This window comes from Gymnoscopelus microlampas, assembly GCF_963454915.1.
Source record: "Gymnoscopelus microlampas genome assembly, chromosome: 6".
Taxonomy (NCBI): Eukaryota; Metazoa; Chordata; class Actinopteri; order Myctophiformes; family Myctophidae; genus Gymnoscopelus; species Gymnoscopelus microlampas.
Genome location: NC_139943.1, coordinates 53,466,825 through 53,486,025, shown reverse-complemented (window position 1 = coordinate 53,486,025; position 19,201 = coordinate 53,466,825). Strand labels below are relative to the sequence as shown.

The 19,201-nt window shown below is 43.3% G+C and overlaps 1 protein-coding gene across 1 annotated transcript in view; it reads left to right on the top strand.

Moving 5' to 3' along the window:
- Window positions 1–18,657, top strand: part of LOC311047055 (uncharacterized protein) — a gene marked incomplete at its 3' end in the record, with an annotated part of 136,933 nt that extends 118,276 nt beyond the window's left edge. The window contains exons 5-8 of the mRNA XM_084059638.1: window positions 16,342–16,383; window positions 17,877–18,005; window positions 18,442–18,533; window positions 18,634–18,657. Of these exons, the coding sequence (XP_083915764.1) occupies window positions 16,342–16,383; window positions 17,877–18,005; window positions 18,442–18,533; window positions 18,634–18,657 (287 nt within the window). The remainder of the gene's footprint in view (window positions 1–16,341; window positions 16,384–17,876; window positions 18,006–18,441; window positions 18,534–18,633) is intronic.
- Window positions 18,658–19,201: the final 544 nt, after the last annotated feature.

Genomic DNA, 19,201 nt, shown 5'->3' with positions numbered 1-19,201 from the left:
ATTGATAAAGGCAGTAACTTCCAGCTTCTGATATTGCTTTTTAGCTTATCATGTCTAGGAAATTCAGTTTAAAAAGCAGTTTCGGATTCCGTGGGATCTTAAAGGTTTCATGACGTTCAGTTTTACCACACATTGTCTGCCGATCGCGTAGATCTACGCAAACCGATTAAAAGCCGCCACGTGCCAATCGCGTAGATCTACGCGAACTGGTGATATTTTGAAAATCCAATGTTAATTTGAAAAAGTGCACTTTCTGAATTTTTTGATCCATTTCCGGTTCCGGTAGGCGGACAGGAAACGGAATTAAACCGGTTCCGTTTTTTTCGATCGTATCCGCTTCCTGTCTGGGATGCGGTTTTAAAGTCGATTATCTCGGTTGTTGTTTTTCTCCTCGCTTTTCACTGTCTAGTAGTGATGCGCGGGTTGACCCGTAACCCGCGGGACCCGCGGGTCAACCCGCGGCGCAGGTGGGTCGAGTCAGAATTTCGGAGGCAATTATGCGGGCTGCGGGTGAGCGGGTCACGCGCTCTCACACGCAAAAAAAATAAAAAAAATAACATGCTCTTGTTTTGTCTTTATTCCTAATAAGAATAAGAATAATAACAATAAAACAGTTTGAATACACTTGGGGATTATTTTCTAACCATGATTTTACAGAATTAAAAAAAAATCACGGGTAGCGGGTTGAGCCATAGATTTATATATGGGTTCGCGGGGCGGGTTGAGGCGGGTTGGGTTCCGTGGCGGGGCGGGCCGAGTCATGAAAAAACCCGACCCGCGCATCACTACTGTCTAGCGCTCACCGCTGTAACTTCAAGATGGCGGGTCGCAATGAGACGCGGTCTGCACTGTTAGCTTCACACAGATCCCCTGTGTGTGTAGAACCAAATGAACGCGCATTTTAAACGTATTTAGCGGGGTCTATGGCGACATGAAAAAAACAAAAAAACAACAATAAAACCGTGGCACTGGTGAATACATTATGAGATTAAACTCTGGCAGTCAATGTGTTAAAAGTCACACATTAAAAAGGTCCACTTCCGTCCGCTCCTTTCAAGCTCTGTGAATCATTCCAAAGTTGCGTTAGAGCGCCCCACGTGGAAAAATAAATACATTTTTTTTTAAATCTCCTCAAGGAGATCTCCGGTTAAAGCACTCAATATGTTAAAAAATATTTTATTTTATTATTTTTTTTCATTTAATTATTTTTCATTTTCAAAAATATATATATATTAAAAAAAATAAAAAAGGTAATTGAAAAAAACCCTCATGCATTAGAAAGCCAATATCAGTCACTAGAACCAAGTACCAACTCTGGTATGACTGTGTGTCGCTAACCTTTTGCCTGGGTATTTACTCAGATATGCGGGAATAGGGGGCATATCGGCAGGGGTGCACATAACTGGTGCACAGGTGCGCATGCGCACCCAAAATAAAAATGCGCACCACATCAGACGACGCGAGGCGCTTTGGCGTACCAACAGCTGGGACAGGAATTTCCAAGCTTTTATTTTTTAGCAAAACTAAAAAATAAAAGCTTGGAGAGCTTGGAGGCTAGGAATTTACTTCCTGAAGCCACACTCACACAATCACTCTAAAGCACCCGTCGGCCCCATGTACAGCCATTAGGCGCAGGGGTAGAGGACGCATGCTGCACGTGATTGTATGAGTGTTGACTCGCGTCGCCTCGCATCGCCTCGCATCGCCTCGCATCGCCTCGCATTGCCTCGCATCGCCTCGCATTGCCTCGCTGCGTGCACTGTGCCATTAGGCGCAGGGGTAGAGGACGCATGCTGCACGTGATTGTATGAGTGTTGACTCGCGTCGCCTCGCATCGCCTCGCATCGCCTCGCATTGCCTCGCTGCGTGCGCGCAGCCAGCAGCGGCTGTTAGAGGCACTCGTCACCGATGATGAACGCACCTTAATGGTGCAAAATATACAAAATATGTCCCAATCTGGCGGATAAAATCAGCGCAGCAGCACAGGGCACCAACCTTGGGGGCTTTACCTAACAGCGTGAGAGAAAAAACGGCGAAAATCGCCGCCCCCCCCGGAACCACCCCCAACCCCCCCCCCCCCCCCGTTGACAAAACGGGCCGGTGGGCACCGTGCTGAGTCTTCAGTGACACTGAGGTGTTGGAGTACCAAGAGGTGCAAGCATAGTCAAAAAGTGGCTGAATCAGGCCCCCTGAGAGGGTCCTGAGGGTTGACAAAAGAGGAAACTCTGCCCATAAATTTGGTTCTTTGGTTTACTCTTTTGATCACCTTTGTCGCCATGCTTTCACCTGTCAGGTATTTGTCAAGAATACAACCCAAATAGGTAATCTCTTCTTTGCTAGAGATAATTGTGTCATCGACTTTGACCTTGAAATCATTTACATCCATCTGTCTGAGGGAATGCTTGGTCCCAAAGAGAATGGATTCAGTTTCCCCAAGGTGTAGTGACAGTTTGTTATCGGTAAGCCAAGTACGGATTTTTGAGAGTTTGGAGCTGAGCGCCTCCTCAACTTGCAACTTGTCCTCTCCCGAGATCAGGAGTGCCGAGTCATCAGCGAACAGGAACAATTTGCAGTTACAGGCAGCGTTCATGTCGTTAATGTGTAGAAGGAACAGTAACGGCCCTAGAATGCTGCCCTGAGGAACCCCACAGCTCACCGGGAGGGATGAGGACATGGTTCTGTTGATGTCAACCACTTGTTCTCTTCTGTTAGAGGGAGTGTTGTAGGCAACACCCCTCTTGTAATGGTATGCCCCAGCAGCATTGGGGCATACGTGTGTGTATGTTACGTCCGGCCCGCCAGTTTAATACAGTCACACTAGAATGTACACTGCTGTCTCGTGTCTCATTATTTACACACTCAAACATGGTGTCAGAAGTGGCTAGAACCGACTTTAGTTAAGTGGAAGATTACCGTACTTCACTGCGGGACCCGTGCAGTCGAAAAAAAGAAAAGAAAAAATTATAAAGAAGAAAGAAAAGACGAGTGAAACGGAGGTTAGCAGCAAGCTAGGCTAACAACATCACAATGGCAGCAAACATACCACCACCGGAGGAGATGAAGATGAGCGGCGATCTTGCAAGTAACTGGGACAATTTCAGTGCAGAATTCGAAGACTATGTATTGGCAACGGGATTAAAGGAGAAAGAAAAGGATGTACAAGCAGCAACCCTGCGAAGAGTGATGGGCAGTGAATGTCGTCATATATACAAGCATAACTTGGGACTTACGGCGGAGCAGGGGAAGGACGTGAAAGTTATTCTCGACGCCTTGGAGGGATATTTCAAGCCAGCTAGAAACGTCATATTCGAGAGATATGTTTTTGGAAACTGCAAGCAAGATGAAGGGGAGCCCGTTGATGCATTTGTGACGAAGCTGAGGGAGAAAGCTGCTTCCTGTGAGTATGGACAACTCAGGGAGGATTTGATAAGAGACAGACTGGTGCTGGGTGTGAGTGACGAAAGCGTGCGCCGTCGTCTACTCAGAGAGAAGAATCTCACACTAGCATCAGCCATAGAAATATGCCGAGCTGCAGAGATGACAGACATAAGGATAAAATCAATCACACAGGACCGGTCGCTACTAGAGACCGTGCATGCGACGGATGGCCGACGACCACGAGTTCCACCCAGGCAGGAACGCTCAGACAGGTCTCAGTATCAGACCCCAGGCGCAAATGAAAGCACTACGTGCAGATTCTGCGGCAACATGCACAGGCGCGGACGTGACCTTTGCCCAGCGTTTGGAAAAAACTGTCGCCACTGTGGAACAGCAAATCATTTTGCCAAGGTGTGTATGAAGAAGGGCCAAGCCACACGACAACTGCATACAGCAGACGCTGATGCACCTGAGGACATGGACAGATCTAGCACAGAGGCCCACATATACACAACAGAGAGCATAGGGGCAGTTCAGGGACGTGGGAAGAAATGGTTTGCTAACATAAAAATGAATAGAGGGACTCAGAGGTGCCAGTTAGATTCAGGGGCAACCTGTGATGTGATGAGCATAAAAGACATGAGGAGACTCGCTCCTGAGGCAAAGCTACTACCAAGCCAGACCAGGTTAGTACTGTATTCAGGCCAATCAATGCACTCCATAGGCATATTCCAAACAGAGTGTGTAGTGAGGGGTAAAGCACACAAGCTGCATTTTGAGATAGTCAGGAGCGGGCAGAGACCCCTGTTGTCAGGTGAAACCAGTGAGCGATTAGGTCTAATGCATTTTACCATCCCTGAGGAGCTTCTTATGGTAGGACATAGCAGCTCAGAGCCGCTAACCAGACAGCACCTTGTGCAGACTTTCAATGATGTTTTCAATGAGCCAGTTGAGTCACTCCCGGGGGATGTTCATTTTGAGCTACATACAGATGTAACCCCAGTGCAGGCTTCACCACGCAATGTCCCAGTGGCTCTCAGAGATGCAGTCAAGGCTCAGTTAGATAAATATGAGAGAGATGGCCATTTAACCTCAGTGACAGAGCCTACAGAGTGGATTAGCAACATGGTAATTGTCAGACAGCCAGAGAAGCTGAGGATTTGCATAGACCCCAAGTCACTGAATCAGGCTTTAAAGAGGTCTCACTACATAATGCCAACACTTGAAGATGTACTCTACAAGCTGCCCAGGGCTCGCATTTTCACTCTTGTAGATGCACGAGATGCTTTTTTACAATGTAGACTAGATGAGGAGAGTAGTTACACCACCACATTCTGGACGCCGTGGGGCAGGAAGCGCTGGTTAAAGCTGCCATTTGGGGTGTCCGTGGCCCCAGAGATATACCAGCGAAAGCAGCATGAGTTACTGGCAGGACTAGGTGGGGTAGAACCAATAGCAGATGACATATTGATAGTTGGGTGTGGGGAGACAGATGTGGAGGCCATACAGGACCATGATACAAAACTGATAGCGCTCATGCAGAGGTGCAGAGAGGTTAAACTGAGGCTGAGTTTAAAGAAACTGCAATTCAGGGTCAGAGAGGTCAAGTTTCACGGACACATTCTCTCGGCAGGGGGGCTCAGAGCGGACCCAGAGAAAATTAGGGCGGTCCGGGACATGCCACACCCCGAAGATGCCAAGGCCGTACAACGGTTTATCGGGTTCGTGACGTACCTCGCAAGGTTCATGCCACACCTCTCTGAGGCATGCGAGCCACTACGGAGGCTTTTGGACAAGGATGTCCCATGGCACTGGCTGCCCAAACACGACGCTGCAGTCGAGGAGATCAAGCGACTGGTCACAGCAGCCCCTATTCTGAGATACTACGACGTGACCAAGCCAGTTGCCATCCAGAGTGATGCGAGTCAGAAAGGACTTGGCTGTTGTCTGCTACAAGAGGGTCAGCCAGTTGGGTACGCATCGCGAGCACTGACTCAGACAGAACAGAACTATGCACAAATAGAAAAAGAGTGTCTGAGTATTGTGTTTGCATGCCAGCGTTTTCATTATTATTTGTATGGGCGGGGGGAGATCACAGCGGAAACGGACCACAAGCCACTAATCTCTATCTTCACCAAGCCCCTTCTCACAGCACCCAAACGGCTCCAGAGCATGCTGCTCACGCTTCAGGCCTATAACCTCAAGGTGGTGTACAAGCCAGGACCTGACATGCACATCAGTGACACACTGAGCAGGGCCACTGCTCCATCACAGGGGACTGACACAAAATATACGAAACACACCATCTGCTGCCTGCAGAGGGCACAAGAGGACACTGAAAAAATAAACCAGGCTGAGTATCTAAATGTCACCAGCCAGCGGCTGACCCAGATTAAGCAACATACTGAGGGTGATGAAGGCCTACAGTTGTTGAAAGCAGCAGTGCTCCGGGGCTGGCCAGATTGCCGGGAGGATACTCCTCTGGCGATCAGAGAATACTGGTCAATCAGGGACGAGATCAGCGCACAGGATGGAGTGCTTTTCAAGAGCCAGCGAGTTATAGTGCCAAAATCATTGCGGGCAGAAATGTTGAAACGTATCCATGCCAGCCATGTAGGAGGAGATGCCTGCTACAGACAGGCCAGAGACACGCTGTACTGGCCCAACATGCACGGTGAAGTCAAGGACTATGTGAGCCAGTGCTCAGCGTGTAATGAATACTCACATAAGCAACAGCGGGAGACAATGATGTCCCATGCACTCCCAACACGACCATGGCAGATCCTCAGCATGGATCTGTTCAAACAAGCTGGAAAGGACTTTCTGATTATGGTTGACCATTATTCAGATTTCTGGGAAATAGAGCTGCTCCCAGATCTGTCAGCGGAGACCACAGTGCTGAGGTGCAAAGCCCAGTTTGCACGACATGGACAACCTGACCGGGTAATTACAGATTGTGGCTCCCAGTATGACTGCGAAACATTCAGGAGGTTCGCAAAGGAATGGGACTTTGACCATGTCAAGTCCTCCCCCAGGCACCCAAGATCGAATGGAAAGGCTGAGTCGGCCGTGAAGATAGTGAAGAACCTGTGTAAGAAGGCAGCCAGTGAGGGTAATGACCCATGGCTGGCCATATTACAGTGGAGGAACACGCCCACGGAGGGCATGTTCAGCAGCCCTGCGCAGAGATTGATGTCTCGTAGACTGAGGACTCCACTCCCGGTCACTGACACGCTCTTGGAGCCGAGTGTGGTCACTGGGGTCCCAGACAGGCTGCGGGTAAAACACCAGACCGCCAAACTCTGGTATGATAAATCGGCCAGGGATCTACCTGAGCTATGTATCGGACAGGACATAAGGATGAAACCTCTGCCTGGGGACAGGACGGGCAGGTGGCGAAGAGGAGTCTGCCTGCAAAACGTGGGCCCCAGGTCGTACCTGGTGGATGTCGAGGGGACGTTCTACCGCCGTAACCGGGTGGACCTACGACCAGCGGAGAGAGACGCTACCGAGCGCCACCCTGAGCAAAACAATGTGCAGCACAGCAGCCCACCCACTGGGCAACCCAGCAGTCCACCCGACAACACGATGGACACTAACAATGACAATGACGCTGGCACAGGTGCCCAGGAAGTCAGCCCGCTCAGACGGAGTGACGTGCACCAGCCTATGGCTGGCCCACCACCTGTGCCAGGGCACAGGACTGCCTGTGGCAGGCTGGTAAAAGTGCCACAAAGACTGGATCTGTAGTGAACTCTGAATTCTGAAGTTTGTGTACTGTTAAAAAAAAAAAAAAAAAAAAGAAAAAGAAAATGGGACTGTGACAGGTTTGTTATTGTTGTTGACACGCACAAAAAAAAAAAAAAAAAAAAAGGAAGACAGGAGAATGTGAAATGTCTATTTACTGCTGTTGAAGACTGTGTATTATTGATTGTATTATTGAAGTTGTTTTGCACTAAGTTCTCACTGTAATTGCACTAAGGATGTAAGCAAGGTAAAAGTTATCATCTAAAAGAAGGGAGATGTTAGAGGGAGTGTTGTAGGCAACACCCCTCTTGTAATGGTATGCCCCAGCAGCATTGGGGCATACGTGTGTGTATGTTACGTCCGGCCCGCCAGTTTAATACAGTCACACTAGAATGTACACTGCTGTCTCGTGTCTCATTATTTACACACTCAAACATCTTCCCTCCAGGTAATATCTCATCCAGTTTAGTGATGTGCAGTCCCAGGTGTCCGGAAGGTGGCATACCTGTTTGCTATAGAGCACCGAAGTCTGACGTAATTTACACATCCTACCTGGGTCGCGTTTTTTCCCCCCGTTCTGAATTCCCATAGACGTGTTTAATATCGCGTCAAATAAGAACTGTGTTCCAAAAATAAACAAATGACCCCGGCGGTTTGACTCTTATGGATATGAACCATCAACTGACGGTGAGAAAACGCTAATGTTACTTCCGACGAATTAGTTAAATTTTCGCCAGAAACAGACTGTTTCAAATATGAGTGACTGACTATCATAAACGATACAGAACCACCTCCCTGACAATATCGCTGAGACAGTTTGTTTATTTTTGGACCACAATTCTTATGTGAGACGATTCTAAGATGACCCAATGTTATTCCCCATAGCGAAATTACTTTACGAACCAGGGGATGGTCGAGTGACGTCAGGACTTCTGTACTCTATTCCGGTTCATTTTTCTATAGCTTCATTTGATTGGCTGATTTAATTGGTGCGTTTGATTGATTGCAGCCAAGCCAATCATACTAAGCTATTGGAGAATAAACCAGAACAGGAAATGGGTATGCTAGCTTTTGTAAACCTGCAGAGCCTTTTATACACTTTCTGACAGTTAACTATGCTTTCTAACTGTTTCTAACACGCAGCCCTATAGATGGCCCTCAAAAACTTGGCATGCACTTCCATTTATATTTATACCCCAACCAGGAAAGGGGGCGTGGCTGTGGAAAGGGGGGCGCGGCTGTAAAAAAAAAAAAAGAAAGGCTAAGAGATGGTGCTATTCTGTAAACCCACTAGATGGAGGCAGTGGGCATTGTGGATCACATGTAATCTGTGTAAACACACAGTCAAATTCGATATGTTTATATCGAATTAATTCTTGTTTCAATCTATCTGGTCTCAAATGGAAACACTGCCTTATTAAGGTTAAGACATCCTATATTTTGCACTTGTTGACAGGTAACTATACCTTTACATCTGCCAGGTATAAAGTGGGAAAACACATTGTAGGGGTTTAGAGGATCTTTAACTTTTTTCTGGGGTTTCTTTTTCAGATAAGGCCATCAAATTAAGTACCGGTGTAAACCAGATGGAGGACCTCAAGACCATAACGAATGCTAGTGAAAACAATGTGGAGGACTTGAAGACAGAAAGTGAAGGTAATTTGGAGATGACAAAGTTTAAAGATGACTTGTTTTAGTGTCAATAAAACTTAATTTGAGCTCAGAGAATAGATTCTGTTTTGGTAATGTGATTGACTTTATATTTAAAGCTCACCCACTCAAATTAAACTGTATGAGTATTCATGACTGATTTAATACCAATGCTGTGTTGATTTCAGCCCACCTTGCTAAGCTGTCCACCGTAGAAACGAGGCAGGATGAAAGTGCAAACCAAATCGAAGAACTGAAGAGACAGCATGCAGGTATTAAACCGTTACATTTTGCTGTTGTCCTCAGATACACAAAGAAACCTAAAATATCTGAAACTAGTCATCGGTGTTATTTTATGATGAGTGTCCATCCTCCTATTATTTGACAAAGCTCTGTGTGGTGAGCCTAAAAATCGTGGTGAAAAATCTTCTGCCCGGTTCTCCTCAGTCGCTGGAGAAATTGATCTGAATTTGCACACAGCCATTCACCATTACCATGTGCACGGAACAGCGAAGCCTGTTTTTTGCTTTCCCCAAATGGCAGCTGTTTATTAGCGTTTTTATGTAAAAGAATGTCACCATGGTTACGGCTGCCCAACTGTGGGATGGCCCCGCGAGCTATGGAACGAATGATCAAACTGCGCATGCGTCGAACCGGGTATGGACTAGTATACTTAAAAATATAGTATAGTATACTAAAAATGTATTAATTCCAGTTGCATGTTTTAATAATCCCTATTGGAACAGTAATGGAGGCATGAAGGCCTTACCTGCTATTTCTTCCAAAACATAACAAAAAATAGTCCGTTGAGGAGCACAACACTAACTCTTCCTACCTTTTCCTCTTTAAAAACGTGTCACTCCACCTGAACTATCTAAACAATATTAGCCCCAACAACATTCCCGCCCACTTCAGTCCAATAAGAACGACCACATACCAGGAATACTATATAAATAGACACAGTCCTCTTCCCGACATTACAATATCTACCTGGTTTCAGAATGAAGGGTTGTGGGGCGTTGCTCGTTTTACTGATCTGGCTGTGTAAACACACACAGGCCCTCATTTATGAATGGATTATAGAAACCAGCATAAATTTGAGCCCAGGAATTAGCTTACGACCACGTCCATGTGTGATTTATCAAGCAGGTTTACCCTGTCAATTGCATCGTAAGAATGGTCGGCTTTTGATAAATATGGCAGAGCCTCACCCCACCTGTTTTCCGACATGAAGAAGCGGAAAACGGTCGATACCTGACACACAGACACATCCAATAAGAAAATATAACACAAATAAAACTAAAATACGACCCCATTCGTAACAGTGCAAGTCCAGTCAACTATAAGGTGTAACAATATGTCAGAAGAATGCGGTTTGGGGTTGGAAAAAAAAAGAAAAAGATATGCATCTTCTTTTTTAATTCTAGCCATAAGTAAAGATATATCCTAAACGAAAGCATTTAAATAATAAATAGCCTATGCGTCTGTATCATTGTGCTAATTCCTCTTGATCAATGCTGCTGTTACCCCTACACCCCCCCCCCCCCCCCTTTTGGTTCCAGTGAGTCACCAAAATGACCCTTATGGTTCTTTAACTCTGAGAGAAATGGAACCGAAAGGACCCTTCCATGTGGGGGTGCTCCTTCCATTCCGACATCTCACCACTCCGACTAGTGGCTTCCGCGTGCGGTTAAGGTTAGGGTTAGGGTTAGGTATAGGGTTCGTTAACGTCGGAAAGGCGACATGTCGGAAAGGCGACATGCACCCCTTCCATGTCTGTAACTCTGAGAGTGTACAAATGGAAATGTTTACATGACTAAGCACCTGACTTGTAACATTGCAAATAGGCTAAGTTCGATTGTAATTGCTTATCATTGTGACTTGTATGTCCATGTATGCCTTTATAAAATGTTATATTTTCACAGGGATTATGTATTAGTGTGTTAGATATACATTTTGGAGTGGATACATGTGTCCAGATGCTTGTCAGACAGCCAGACAATGCTGCACCGCAGGTCTAGGATGGAACAAAAGGGTGTAGCAAAAGTCTACACGCCCTCAGACCTGGCGTTAGATCTGAGCGGGCCGTACACTGAAGTCAAAGTCACGATAGATTGATAAATGACGAAGATTGATCTCGCCGTATGCCCATTATTTGGTCTACACCACTTTGATAAATGAGGGCCATTGTAGGGTTTTGGAGGATCTTTAACTTTCACTAAGTATCTCTGTTTCATTATTTTCAGATATGGCCACCAAATTAAGTACCAGTGAAAACAAGATGGAGGACCTCAAGGCCAGAATTAATATTGGTGAAAAAAATGTGGAGGACTTGAAGACAGAAAGTGAAGGTAATTTGGATATCACAAAGTTTGAGGATGATTTGTTTTAGTGTCAATAAAACGTAATTTGAGCTCAGAAAAGAGATTGTTTTGATAATTTAATTGACTTATATTTAAAGCTTACCCACTCAAATTAAACTGTATGAGTATGCATCATTGATCTAATACCAATGCTGTGTTGATTTCAGCCCACCTTGCTAAGCTGTCCACCGTGGAAACAAGGCTAAATGAAAGTGAAAATCAAAACGCAAAACTGAAGAGACAACATGCAGGTATTAAACCGTTACATTTTGCTGTTGTCCTCAGATACACAGAGAAAACTAAAATATCTGAAACTAGTCATCTATGTTATTTTATGATGAGTGTCCATATACTTACAAAAGTACGATCAAGAGAATAACTACAAATAAATTAATTCCAATTGCACATTTGAATCCCTATTGGAACAGTCTAATGGAGGCATGAAGGAGTTACCTATCTCTTCCAAAACAAAACAAAAACAGTCCTTTGAGGAGTACAACACAACACAGTAACTCGTACTACCTTTTCCTCTTTAAAACCGTATCAGTCCACCTGAACTATTTAAACAATATTAGCCCTAAAAACATTCCTGCACACTTCTATCCATAAAAACGACCACATACCACGAATACTATATAAATAGACACATTCATTCCCGACATTACAATATATACAGTGACCTGCATGGTTTCAGAATGAAGGGTTGTGGGGCGTTGCTCGTTTCACTGTTCTGTCTGAGGTTGGAAGTCAGGTAGATAGAAGATTGGTTAACACTTCGATCACGGTAGTTTCTCTACCTACTGCACAAACGGCCTAGCCATCAGATTGACCCTTTTCATTGATTGAATGATCTACAATAAATCTACAAGCTCAAAACGTGCCGCGTCATGCAACAGGTTATGAACTTGTAGATCGGCTTTTGAATCTACAATCAGCCTGAATGTTCATAACCCATACCCTGGGGCAGCTGTCGGCAACCTTTTTAAAATGCAGTGCCATGTTTTTATTTTATAGATGGTCAGTGTGCCAACATACAGATTAATTATGACACCACATCAAGATATTTCCAGCATATTTTGATTGTCCATAAATATAACCTTTTTTTCCCTTCTTTTGAAATATTGTCTTTCACATCGGGATATTGTAATGATCATTAGACTCAGAGCAATAACCCACCAATCTCCCAGACTGCCTCCCCAGTCAGAGTTCAGAGTTTGAATGAATGTAGAATTATGTGCAGTATGTAATTTGTGTTGTATTTAAAAGCAAAAATCCTCTCACTCACACTTATGCCAGTGTGCCAGTGATCACCCCTCCCCTGTGGCAATGATGGCACCCGTGCCTAAGGTTGCCTACCCCTGCCCTGGGGGGACGTAACCCATAGCCTGGGAGGATGTAACCCATAGTCTGTGGGGAATTAACCCATAGCCCATAGGGACGTACGGTATATGCATCCCATAGCCCAGAGGGACAATGGCTATGCATCCCATAGCCTGGCTGGACAGATAAGTAACCCATAGCAACCATCTGTTTTACCATAGCAACAACCGTTATACCCTAGCAACCATCTGTTAGACTATAGCAACCACTGTTTTACCTTGACAACCACTCACACACACACACACACACACACACACACACACACACAACCGGACAACTGGTTCTCAAATGCCTATGAATGATTTAATGATAGAATGTTTTTATGATATACTGTATGTACAGTAATAGGGTGACCATATTCTGAATTCCCAAAAAGAGGACACCTAACGCATGCACGCGCACCCATGCACGCGGGTTTGGTCGGGTTTTTTTTTTTTTTTGTCACCTACTGTAAATGTGGTTCATTTGTAGGGTTGCCAACATCCAGAACTGGAGAAACGGGACACATGCACGCGCGCGCGATTTTTTTCGGGTTTCCCGCGGGTAAAGTTACTTTTTTTGTTACTTTATTTCAGTTTTAGAGTTAGGGTTAGGGTTGGGAACAGGCTGACATGCCACACAAACAATGATGCCGTTCCCACCGGAGAAAATCTCACACACACACACACACACACACAAGCACTCGTGCGAGCACTCTGCCTGCCCTGTCAACTGAGCGGTCCTAGCGCCCTTCGCATACAGCACACAAACACGCAGCCAGACACACTGCAGTGTGCGCAAACAGAAAAATATTTTTTATTTTTCCCTTTGCACCGGAGTCCGGGACAAACAAAGTCCCGTACGGGACACGCCCCTTTTGGCTCAAATACGGGGTGTCCCGGCTAATACGGGACTGTTGGCAACCCTATTCATTTGGTTCCAGAACACATATTGACAGGTTTAACGTGACAGTTTTGCCCGAGAGGGGGGCGGCCCGAGAGGGGGGCGGCCCACCCCCTACCGCCCCCCCCCCCTTGGGCAAAAGGGGGGTGCGGTACCTGGGGGGAGGGGGAGGGCGGCCGCACCCCCCGCACCCCTACTTCCTGCAGTAATGTGCATGCGTTCCGTGCACGCGCGATTTGTAACTTTTTGGGGGGGGTTTTAATTTGGTTAATTCTGGGCCTCTTTGAGGTACTAAAAATACCCAAAGATAGTCAAAGAAGTTGCTTTATAAATAATATATTTATTTATTTAAAGTATGTCTCCTCTGTTTGTTTCAGATAACAAAATAATCACAGCTTCATAATTCAGCGTTTTAACAAAATAAAATAACATCTCAATTTGGCAGAAGAAGTCTCACCTTGCACAGCTTTCTTATACTTTGTAGTGGCCATATGGGCTTGCAGGTCTGAGGAACCTTTATTTGCCACGAGACATAGTAGTCCGGGCCCTTAAGTCCATTTTCATGTTACAATAGTTCACTTTGTGATACAAGCACCAAATTTGGCATGAACAATGCCTAGGACCTACTTTTGTATAAAAGCCTGTTAGCCACGCCAAAAAAAACAGTATGGCTGCCATTTTCCAAAATGACTGCTGGCGAAAGACATTTTATGTGTATTTTGACCTGGATTGTGATTGGATTTTGATTATTTTGGTATCAACATATAGTTTTGACTCATCCCGCCCCTCCCCCCATTAGCTACGCAAAAAAACAATATGGCTGCCATTTTCCAAAATGGCTTCAGGCAAAAGGCATTTTATGTGTATTTTGACCTGGATTGTGATTGGATTATCCAATTTTGATTATTTTGGCATCAGAATATAGTTTTGACTCCCCCCTGTTATTGAACAGTGCTGTTCAATAACAATACAGTACAGCACAGTACAGTACTGTGCTGTATTTATAGCAATACAGTACAGTACAGTACATACTGTACAGTAAAGTACAGTGCTGTACAATAACAGTACAGTACTGTTTTGTAATTTGTTAGTTTGTCCTGTTTTAAGTGGTTACTTAGTTTTTACTTTACTGTTGTGTTTATTTATTTCGTCGTAACGTTTCCTGTCTTGTCTCGTTACCTTGTGATTATTTTTATTTCTCCACCTGTGTCCCGTTAGTCCCTTAGCTCAGTGGTGTGCATTCTGCGCAACCTTTTTACAGTACACCCTCAGAAAACATTTGGATCATCCAATCACAATCCACTTCAAAAACCCACTTTGGTTTGCCATTTTGGAAAATGGCAATCATATATATATTTTTGCTTGGCTAACTGGGGGAGGGGGCGGGGGGGAGTCAAAACTATATTCTGATGCCGAAATAATTTCAATCCAGGTAAAAAAAAACACATAAAATATCTTTCACTGGCAGCCATTTTGGAAAATGTCAGCCATATTGTTTTTTTTTGGGTGGCTAACAGGAGAGGGGGTGGGGGGGAGTCAAAACTATATTCTGCTGCCAAAATAATCAAAATTGGATAATCCAATCACAATCCAGGTCAAAAGCCACATAGCATGTCTTTTGCCGGCAGCCATTTTGGAAAATGGCAGCCATATTGTTTTTTTTTTGGGTGGCTAACGGGCATTTGTGAAAAAGTAGGTCCAGAAGAAACTTTGTGGAAAATTTGGCGCTTGTATCACAAAGTCAACTATCGTGTCACTAACCGCCCCTACTATACTGTAGGTTCCAGCTTTGCAGACAGTACACTCTGCTTCTCTGTGTGTGTGTGTGTGTGTGTGTGTGTGTGTGTGTGTGTGTGTGTGTGTGTGTGTGTGTGTGTGTGTGTGTGTGTGTGTGTGGGACTCGTTGCTGTCACGTGTGCCCATTAGCAGCAGTGTTGCCAAGTATCGTGAGAGAAATAAGGAAACAGTACGCCAAAAACAAGCCAGAAAAACAAGCACATTTTTGACCAGAAGTTGCGGTAAATAAGTGGACATGGCAACACCAATAATGAGAGTTAGCGCTTTCATAGTTGCTAAGATACGACAGTACACGCTACCCAAAGTCTCAAAACCCTGCACATTTGAAGGATTTACTGAGAGACACAATGCAGGCATTATAACTTCATGTTTAGTTTAGTCATTAAATGTTCTAACTTGTGCTCACTTTATCCTTCAATTAACTGCTTCTCCTTTGAAGAGAGGAACATAATAATGTAATAATACTTAATAAATGATGCTGATATTGTCTATCAGAACACCACAGATACTCATCTCTAGCCTCTTAATGTATTATTTAGTTCCCTATGTAGATTTGTACTGAGGTGTCATAGTATAGTTGGCTACAGCCTTAACACAAGAAGGCAACTTCACTGGTATCTAATCCTTTTTAAATGTAACTGTCCTTCTTGTCTTCTGAACTGCCTTCTTGTCCAAGACCTTCAGACCAGACTGGATACTAGTGAGAACCATGTCCAAGACCTACAGACCACTCTGAATACTAGTGAAAACCATGTCCAAGACCTTCAGACCAGACTGGATACTAGTGAAAACCATGTCCAAGACCTTCAGACCAGACTGGATACTAGCATCCAAGACCTTCAGACCACACTGAATACTAGTGAAAACCATGTCCAAGACCTCCAGACCAGACTGGATACTAGTGAGAACCATGTCCAAGACCTACAGACCACACTGAATACTAGCATCCAAGACCTTCAGACCACACTGAATACTAGCATCCAAGACCTTCAGACCACACTGAATACTAGTGAAAACCATGTCCAAGACCTCCAGACCAGACTGGATACTAGTGAGAACCATGTCCAAGACCTACAGACCACACTGAATACTAGCATCCAAGACCTTCAGACCACACTGAATACTAGTGAAAACCATGTCCGAGACCTTCAGACCAACATGGAGGCCTTGAAGACAGAAATCAAAGGTAACTAGAAACAAAATGTACTTGTACTGTATGTTCTTTAACTCAAATACAGTACAGTAATATACTTTACAGTATTTTTACTCATTGTATAGTTTTAATTCGTTTTTACTCATTCTAAGTACCTTTAAGTATTTTTACTCATTTTAACAGCTTGTAAGTATTTTTACTCATTTTGTGTACTTTTAAGAATTTTTACTCACGTTATAAACTTTTAAGACGTGTTCACTCATTCTAAGTACTTTAAAGTATCTTTACTTATTCTAAGTACTTTAAAGTATTTTTACTCATTTTAACAACTTTTTAAAGTTTTTTTTTTACTATTTTTATGCACTTCAATGAATGAATGAATTAGCATTTCAAACATTAAAAGTAAAAACAAAAACAACAACAGAACTCCACAAATAGCGGACCTATGGGCATATTCATATATATCAGTGGTTCTCAAAGTGGGTTCCGGGGACCCCCAGGGGTCCTTGAGGGGGTTCCAGCGGTCCCCAGCTAAAGTAGTTAATATAGCATCACAATCATTTCAACCACTTTATCCATTTATATGTTGGCTATTCAAAAAATATCAGATCTACAAGCTCACAGCGCGTCACATCATGCCGCGCTGAGAGCTTGTAGATTTTCGAAAAATATCGAAAGTGTTTTAAACATAAATCTTCTCTTCTGGGGATCCCTGGCACAAAACCTTTTCAGATGGGGGTCCGCGGCCTAATACATATCAATTTGGGGGTCCTTGACACAATGAAGTTTGAGAACCACTGCTATATATGGTCATATGGACGGTTCTTGCATTTATATATCGTCACTGTCAGGTGGAAACCTCGTACTGTATGTCCAGAACCATTCCTTTTGTATTATTATTTTTAAAATAATCTAAAATAGTTAAAATAGCAGATCTACAAAGAGCTTGTAGATCTGATATTTTCAAAATGTTTGTGCGACGCTCTTATATGATGAAGAACAGTATTCATTTACAAAAAAGACATACAAAGTCTAAATATAGAGATGTGAGGTTTTCTGCCCGACAACAACGATATATTGTAATAATAATGTAAATAATGTAATAATTCATATAGTATAATTTATTTTATAATGATATAAATAAAGTGATAATAAATAGTAAAATATATTCTATCTTTGCTGCCGGGACAAAACCTTCTATGTCCAAAATCATTCCTTTTTATTATGATTTTAAAAACGTTCTAAAATAGTGAAAGTTGCAGATCTACAAGCTCACACTGCATCGCAATGTGACGCGTTGTGAGCTTGTAGATCTGCTATTTTCACTACTTTTGTTCAACACTCTTGTATGATGAAGTAGGGCACTACTTATGAAAACATAAAAAGTTGAACCATGGAGATGTGACGTTTCTGCCGACAACAACTTTATAATTATATGATATAATTATTCGTAATTAGATAATTAATAGTATAATATTTGCTTTTATAACAATATAAATAATGTGATAATGCTCCTGTGTTGACAGACCAACCAAAGGTGGCCTTCTCTGCTGCGTTGGGTATTAATGGATATGTTGGACCATTTAGTTCTACAACCACTGTGGTTTATAAGAAGGTCTTCACTAACATCGGCAACGCCTACAATACATCTACAGGTAGGTGGTGATTATGTTAATGATGTTAATGAGCTTTACATTAAGTGAGTATGTTAATGATGTTAATGAGCTTAACACAGTCAAGTATCTCTCACCAACTGAAGACACAACTTACATCTCTGTGAAAAGTTCTGAAAACATCATTAACAGCATGTGAAGGGTTAACTCTGCTGTGTCATTACAGGCTAAAACACTTTTCTAAAATATATGTGAGCTTGTAAATCAGCTTTTCAGTTTTTGATTTTTTTTCCTTTAAAAAAAAATGATTTTACATTTTTAACAGTGTTTAAAAGTGTCAACATGATCTGTGTGTGTGTGTGTGTGTGTGTGTGTGTGTGTGTGTGTGTGTGTGTGTGTGTGTGTGTGTGTGTGTGTGTGTGTGTGCGTGTGCGTGTGCGTGTGCGTTTGCTATGTGTGTCGTGTGCGTGTTTTCTAGGTTATTTTCAAGCTCCAAAGAAAGGAGTTTATTACTTCAGATTCACTGCAGCTACCGGATCACCCTCTGGAGGATCATCATCATCAGAGCATGTGTCTATTTTAATGCATAAAAATTATCCGCTACTCCTTGCTTACTATGGATACAATATTCATGTATATTATGAATACATATCTAATGGAGTGATATTAGAGATGGAGCAGGGAGACACAGTAGACATGAGGATACCTTCCTGCAGTTCCTGCAGGCTCTATGGATACTATCACAACACATTCAGTGGTTTTCTACTCTATTCTATGTAACACTGCTACTGACATGGCTGGAAACTCACTGAGTACATTTACTCAAACACTCTACTTAAAGGTAGGGTAAGTGATATTTTTGGGTTAAAACAAAAAGTATTTTGTTAAAAGGTTATTCTGATAGTAATCATTGCTATAGAGTGTTTGTTTAGTAACAGGAGTATCCCCGTCTCTCCAGCTCTTTAATAAACAGAAAATACATTTTCCGGTAGGTGTCAAAATCTCAGCCAATCAGGAGAAAGTACCCATTTTAAGCTTCATTTTTATGGTGTTCCAGTTCCAATTTTGGCTGCTCATTTCTTAGTGTCATCACTTCCAATTTCACTTATTTAATCTATATCCTGATTGAGTTCTCTATCCTGATTGGATAAAATTGGAAATTAAACTGAAACTGAAACGAAAATGCATTTTCTGTTTTATAAAGAGCTGGAGAGACAAGGAGACTCCTAATACTGAAC